This window comes from Pristiophorus japonicus, unplaced genomic scaffold (genome assembly GCF_044704955.1).
Source record: "Pristiophorus japonicus isolate sPriJap1 unplaced genomic scaffold, sPriJap1.hap1 HAP1_SCAFFOLD_158, whole genome shotgun sequence".
NCBI lineage: Eukaryota > Metazoa > Chordata > Chondrichthyes > Pristiophoridae > Pristiophorus > Pristiophorus japonicus.
This window is the reverse complement of record NW_027251257.1, coordinates 1622303-1629853: the sequence shown is the minus strand read 5'-3', so window position 1 is coordinate 1629853 and position 7551 is coordinate 1622303. Positions and strand designations below refer to the sequence as shown.

Genomic DNA, 7551 nt, shown 5'->3' with positions numbered 1-7551 from the left:
TCCCCTCTCCACCCCCCTCCCCACCCACCCCCTTCCCCACCCACCCCCTTCCCCACCCCACCCACCCCCTTCCCCACCCACCCCCTTCCCCACCCCACCCACCCCCACCCCACCCACCCACCCCTTCCCCACCCCACCCCCCCTCCCCCACCCCCCCCTCCCCACCCACCCCTTCCCACCCCACCACCCCCTTCCCCTCCCCACCCCACCCCCTTCCCCTCCCCACCCACCCCCTTCCCCTCCCCCACCCACCCCCCTTCCCCTCCCCACCCACCCCCTTCCCCTCCCCACCCACCCCCTTCCCCTCCCCACCCACCCCCTTCCCCTCCCCACCCACCCCCTTCCCCTCCCCACCCACCCCCTTCCCCTCCCCACCCACCCCCTTCCCCTCCCCACCCACCCCCTTCCCCTCCCCACCCACCCCCTTCCCCTCCCCACCCACCCCCTTCCCCTCCCCACCCACCCTCTTCCCCTCCCCACCCACCCTCTTCCCCTCCCACTCCTTCCCCTCCCACTCCTTCCCCCACCCTTCCCTTCCCTTCCCCCACCCTTCCCTTCCCTTCCCCCACCCTTCCCCCACCCTTCCCTTCCCTTCCCCCACCCTTCCCTTCCCTTCCCCCACCCTTCCCCACCCTTCCCTTCCCTTCCCCCACCCTTCCCTTCCCTTCCCCCACCCTTCCCTTCCCTTCTTCCTAGCTTCTGTGGGAATGAGACTATAAGTCTTTCCCAGAACCTGACACAACGGATCCTCGAAGGCCCGGAATACACTACCCTGAGATTTAATGTCAGAAAGGGAACAGGACATGGTCGAACAAAAAGGGGAATACTGGAAACACTTGGCACGGGTTATGCGGCAGGGGTTACGACGATGAATTCCACAGACCTGTATGCAATAGACGACCGGGTTAACAACTTAACGCAAATTTTAAGGGGTTTACTGGAGGGACATGGATAACCAAGCCCTACAGGCACAATACCACAGTATGACGTAACAAAGGGAGACCCCTTATACCAAACCGACAGTATCAGTGAAGAAACCGAACACAGTTACGTTACCATCACCCCTCCAGTCAGGTGATTAAATTAGTACCAAAGGCATTGACATAACCGATTGCTGTAAAAATAATCGTGATTTTATGTCGAATGACAAATGATGATTGCAGATTCCACCAAACGGATGCATGCTGAGTATCACTCCTCTCCAACACGATTCCGAAACAATCGCTGCTCCACAGGGGAATGGAGATTGGTGCGTGAGCACAGGAGCAGCCAACCCGACAATTAAGACCAGGGGAGGAGTCACCCCCTGTGTCATCACCAACCCTATCTGTTTCAGGCCTATGGGAAAAATAAACATAAATGGATACCACATCATTCATCCCGAGACAATGGAAATTATCCACAGAACGGTCACGGATACCCTCCGAGAAGGGTACAAGGTGGCGGTATGGGAACCGCAAGAAAAACAGATACCCGAATTAAGTGAGGAACGATTGGTGCAATGAATCCAAAACCAAAGATGACACTACATCCAGCTGATGGAAGAAATAGACAAACCTACAAAGAGACACTAACGCGATGCTGGCCGACCAGCCTTGGTACTCAGATATTCAGATCCACCCATGGATAAGAATTATATCACATGCACTTGTAGTAATACAAGGCCTGGTCCTGATGGTACTGGTAGGGCTAACCTGTGCACGAATTAAACAGGCTAAACGATACGTCAGGGCACGCACTATGATTAAGACAATGAGGGACAAAAATTTAAACAATCCTGAAAAAGGTGCTTACCTTATATAGCTCTGCGGGAGAAGTCACAGGAGGTCCTGAAGTTTGGGAGATGGCCACCCAGTCGAACAGACACATCTGAGACTTGCCCACAGGGAGGTTGTTTCAGGGAATATGGCCCACTTGGCGTCTGGCCAAGGGCCAAAAGGGGGGAATTGTAAGAGAAATTTGGCATTAGGGGTACCAGCGGGACAAGGGTTAAAGTGCTGGTTCCTGCACCAACCCATAAGGAGATAAAAGGACTCTATTCGGCCTTGCACATTCCAGTACCAAGGCTCCAGAAGTTATTAATTCAATATGTACCAGGACATTAGATAAATATCCGACAGGATACGATGTGAGAACCTAAACAGACATTGATAAGGCTGTGATGAGAGGTGTTCCCGGACGTTCGTAATTAAAGTTCGTTATACCTTGCCATCCGTCTCTGTCTGCTAACTTCGACAATTGCTACGCGGGTTGGGGCGAGTGTCGACCCTCTATATCAGGGGGCCTGCTCGTGGGAGCAGAAGCCTTCCCATTTCCCCCCTACACCACCCTGCTCGCTCCCCATTGGTTGGAAGCTCCCGTCAATCAGGCCGTGGGCCCGGGTCATGTGTCCCTCGAGCACGCTCCGCCAAACTTTGGAAACTGGGCTCGGGAACCCGATGGGCGGACTCTCGGGGCGGGAGTTCCCTTTATTCTCTCCCCTCCTCTCCATCTGAGAAACTCACTGGCTCCACCCCAGATTGTGGGCACAGGGGAAGAATTGGACCCCTGGGTGGGCCGAGAATCTTTATAATCACCCGGTGAAGGCCTCAGGCCCTGCATAGAAGCCCCCGGGCCTCGTGTGTGCACCGCGGGGACAGGCCCGGGGGAGCCGGGACAGTAGCCGCCATTTTAGACAGGGCGGGATCAAGGCGCATGCGCGATCTTCTTGATGCAGGAAGAAAGTGGGCGGGGCTTCAGGATCCCAGCGACCAGGAGAGAAAATGATTGCCTCATTGATTTTATTCTCACTCTGCGCACAGCGAGTGAAGAACTGAACCCAACCAGAGCAGAGGGAGGGAGAAAACTGGGAGTGCAGGAAAGAAATGTTGGAGATGGTGCGATGGGTTTGGATTTCAGTTCAGGGAGGGAGAGTGTGTGGGACGGGGATTTAGATTTGGGGGAACGAGAGGAAAGAATGTTTCATAGAGCTAGAATTATCTGTCCTCAATTTCTATCCTGCACTTCCAGTGCTGACCTTTGTAAATTCCTTTTACAGGATATTATAAAGGGAGGATTTGTAGATGGGAAACTCGAACCAAACCTGATGTCAAGATCTGACAGAGTCACTCGATTCATCAGGACCTGATGTTTGTTCTGTCTGTGGGAAAAGATTTCAAACATCAGTGAGACTGGAAAAACACCGAGACACACACACCCGAGTGAGAGTGTTCCAGTGCACTGACTGTGGAAAGAGCTTTAACCAGTTACACAGCCTGAAAAAACATCGCACCATTCACAGCGGGGAGAAACCGTAAACGTGTTGTGTGTGTGGACCAGGCTTCAACTGATCATCCATCCTGGAGAGACACAAGGACACCCGCACCATGGAGAAACCGTGGAAATGTGGGGACTGTGGGAAGGGATTCAATTACCCGTCCCTGTTGGAAACTCATCGACGCAGTCACACCGGGGAGAGGCCGTTCACCTGCCCCATGTGTGGGAAGGGATTCACTCAGTCATCCAGCCTACAGTCACATCAGCGAGTTCACACCGGGGACAGACCGTTCACCTGCTCTGAGTGCGGGAAGGGATTCATTTCTTCATCCGCCCTCACTGAACACAAGCGAGTTCACACTGGGGAGAGGCCATTCACCTGCTCGGAGTGTGGGAAGGGATTCACTTGTTCATCCACCCTCACTGAACACAAGCGAGTTCACACTGGGGAGAGGCCGTTTGTCTGCTCCGTATGTGGGATACGGTTTGTTAAGTCATCTCATCATCTGAGACACCAGCGAGTTCACACAGGAGAGAGGCCGTTCATCTGCTCTGTGTGTGGTAAGGGATTCACTCGTTCATTCACCCTCACTGAACACCAACGAGTTCACACCGGGGAGAGACCTTTTACCTGTTCTGTGTGTGGGATGGGATTCACTCGTTCATCCCAGCTCACTGTACACCAACTTGTTCACACCAATAAGAGACCGTTTAAATGTTCTCTCTGCGAAAAGAGCTTTAAAAGCAGAAATGATATGCTGACACACCAGCGAGTTCACACTGGTGATAGTCCATTCATCTGCTCCGTGTGTGGGAAGGGATTCACTCGGTCATCCCATCTGCTGAGACACCAACGAGTTCACACTGGAGAGAGGCCGTTCACCTGCTCTGAGTGTGGGAAGGGATTCACTCGGTCATCGAACCTGCTGACACACCAACGAGTTCACAAGTGACTGCAGTGGTTGGATTTTTCTGTTAATCACATCCCAACTGAACCATGTTCACTCTGACAGTTGGGGTTTGTTGTTACTGATGTAATGAATCTCTATAACTGGGCTGGTGTTTAATTTTCTGGATTTCATCGAATCATAGAATGGTTACAGCACAGAAGGAGATCTTTCAGCCCGTCGAGTCTGTGCCGGCTCTCTGCAAGAGCACTTCAGCCAGTCCCACTCCCCCTCCCTTTCCCCATAGACCTGCAAATGTTTACCTTCGAGTATTATCCAATTCCTTTTTGAAAGCCACAATTGAAGCTGCCTCCACCACCCTCTCAAGCCGTGCATTCCAGATCCTAACCACTCGCTGCGCAAAAACGTTTTTCTTCATGTCGTCTTTGGTTCTTCTGCCAATCGCCTTAAATCTGTGTTCTCTGGTTCTCAACCCCTCCACCAATGGGAGCAGTTTCTCTCTCTCTACTCTGTGCAGACCCCTCATGACCTTGAACACCTCGATCAAATCTCTCAACCTTCTCTGCTCCAAGGAGAACAACCCCGGCTTCTCCAGTCAATCCACGTCACTGAAGTCCCTCATCCCTGGAATCATTTTGATAAATCTTTTCTGCACCCTCTGTCAAACAACTGTCAAATAAATCAGCTTTGTTGCCTGCAGACAGTGAGTCGATTCCTTGATTTCTCCAAGAGGAGACTAATTGTCCAGTTACCGACTCTTCCATTTTTGAGCCTTTTCTCCTTTGTTAAAGGAAGAGTTTCACCACCTCAGGATGTCCAAACGCGCTTTACTGCCAATCAATTACCTTTTGATGGGAGAGTGTAGAGGGAACTTTACTCTATATCTAACCCCATGCTGTACCTGCCCTGGGAGTGTTTGATGGGACAGTGTAGAGGGAGTTTACTCTGTTTCTAACCATGTTGCACCTGCCCTGAGAGTGTTTGATGGGAAAGTGTAGAGGAAGTTACACGTAAAAGCCAGCACATCTGACAATGCAGCACTTCCTCTGTACTGCATTGGAATGTCGGCCTCGACTTTATGCTCCAGACTCTGGAGGTGGACTTGAACCCACAACCTACTGACTCAGAGACTAGAGTGCTCCCACTGAGCCACGACTAACAGCTCATTACTCTGGATTATTTCAGTTCTCTTACCCTTGGTTACTCTCATGGACAAGTTCGAGCTCCCCATACCTTCCACAGTGCCTCTCCTAATCTTGGGATCCAGGGAAGGTATTGGTAACATGCCCGTGTACCTGCCCTGGGAGTGTAGAGGGAGCTTTACTCTGTATCTAACCCCGTGCAATACCTGCCCTGGGAGTGTTTGATGGGACAGTGTAGAGCGAGCTTTACTCTGTATCTGACCCGTGCTGTACCTGCCCTGGGAGTGTTTGATGGGACAGTGTAGAGCGAGCTTTACTCTGTATCTGACCCGTGCTGTACCTGCCCTGGGAGTGTTTGATGGGACAGTGTAGAGCGAGCTTTACTCTGTATCTGACCCGTGCTGTACCTGCCGTGGAAGAATGTAGAGCGAGCTTTACGCTGTATCTAACTAGTGCTGCAGCTGCCCTGGGAGTGTTTGATGTGACAGTGCATTGTGACCTTTAATCAGAATCTAACCTAAGCTGTATCTGCCCTAGGAGTGTTTGACAGGACAGCATAGGGAAGGTTTTACACTCTATCTAACTTGTGCTGTATATACCCTGGGAGTGTTTTGTGGGACAGTGCAGAGCAAGCTTTAATCTGTGTCTAACCCGTGCTGTACCGGCCCTGGATGTCTTTGACGGGACAGTGTAGAAGGAGATTTGCTCTGTATCTAACCCGTACTGTTCCTTTCCAGGGAGTGTTTGATGGGACAGTGTAGTGGGAGCTTTATTCTGCATCTAACTTGTACAGTACCTGCCCTCAGAGAGTTTTAATGGGTAGAGAAGAGGGAGCTTTATTCTGTATTTAACCGGTGGTGTAGCTGCCATGGGAGTGTTTATGAGACAATGTAGAGGGAGGTTTACTCTGTATCTAACCCATGGTGCACCTGCCCTGGTTGTCTTTGATTGACAGTGTAGAGGGAGCTTTATTCTGTATCTAACCTGTGAGTGTTTACATAAGAATTAGGAGCAGGAGTAAGCCATTCGAGCCTGCTCTGCCATTCAATAAGATCATGGCTGATCTTCTACCTCAACTCCACTTTCCTACACTGTCCCAATATGCCTTGATTTCCTTAATATTCAAAAATCTATCCATCTCTGTCTTGAATATACTCAGATACTGAGCCTCCACAGCTCTCTGGTGTAGAGAATTCTAACGATTCACCACTCTCTGAGTGAAGAAGTCTCTCCTCATCTCAGTCCTAAATGGCTGACACCTTATTCTGAGACTGTGACCCCTAATTCTAGACTCCCCAGTTAGGGGAAACATCCTCCCTGCATCTACCCTGTCAAGCCCTGTAAAAATGTTGTACATTTCACTAAGATCACCTCTAATTCTGTAAACGAGAGAATATAGGCCTAGTCTACTCAATCTCTCCTCATAGGACAATCTCCCCATCCCAAGAATCAGTCTGGTGAACCTTCGTTGTACTCCCTCAATGACTGTACACAATACTCGGGTGTGGTCTCACCAAGGCCCTATATAATTGCAATAAGACGTGTTTACTCTTATACTCAAATCATCTTGTAATAAAGGCCAAAATACCATTTGCTTTCATAATGTCTTGCTGTACCTGCTTGTTAACTTTCAGTGATTTGTGTACAAGGACACCCAGGTCCCTCTGAATACCAACACTTCCCAATCACTATTTAAAAAATACTCTGCTTTTCTATTTTTCCTACCAAAGTGGACAACTTCACATTTCTCCACATTATATTCCATTTGCCATGTTCTTGCCCACTCACTTAGCCTGACTATATCCCCTTGAAGCCTGTTTGCATCCTCCTCACAACTTACATTTACACCTAGCTTTGTATCCTCAGCAAACTTGGATATATTACATTTGGTCCCCTCATCCAAATCATTGATATAGATTGTGAATAGCCGGGGCCCAGCGGTACTCCACTAGTTACAGCCTGCCAGCCCGGAAATGAAGCGTTTATTCCTACTCTATCTTTTCTGTCAATGAACCAATCCTCAATCCATGCTAGTATTTTACCCCCAATCCCATGAGCCCTACTTTTGTTTAATAACTTGATGTGTGGCACCTTATCGAATGCCTTCTGAAAATCCAAATACACCACAATATTGCCCCCCTTATCTATTCTACTAGTTACAACCTCAAAAACCTCAACAGATTTGACAAACATGATTTCCCTTTCATAAATCCGTGTTGACTCTGTCCAATCCTATTATTATTTTC

The 7551-nt window shown here is 50.0% G+C and overlaps 1 protein-coding gene across 1 annotated transcript; it reads left to right on the top strand.

The window, feature by feature from the left end:
• Positions 1-3016: 3016 nt before the first annotated feature.
• On the top strand, positions 3017-5022 carry LOC139243036 (zinc finger protein 420-like). Its single transcript, XM_070870645.1, has one exon. It carries the CDS (start codon positions 3366-3368, stop codon positions 4206-4208), a length of 843 nt encoding a protein of 280 aa, XP_070726746.1. The 5' UTR covers positions 3017-3365; the 3' UTR covers positions 4209-5022.
• The last annotated feature ends 2529 nt before the right edge of the window (positions 5023-7551 follow it).

Coding starts and splice junctions, on each gene's coding strand:
- LOC139243036 (XM_070870645.1), top strand. CDS start 3,366: ATGGAGAAACCGTGGAAATGTGGGGACTGTGGGAAGGGATTCAATTAC.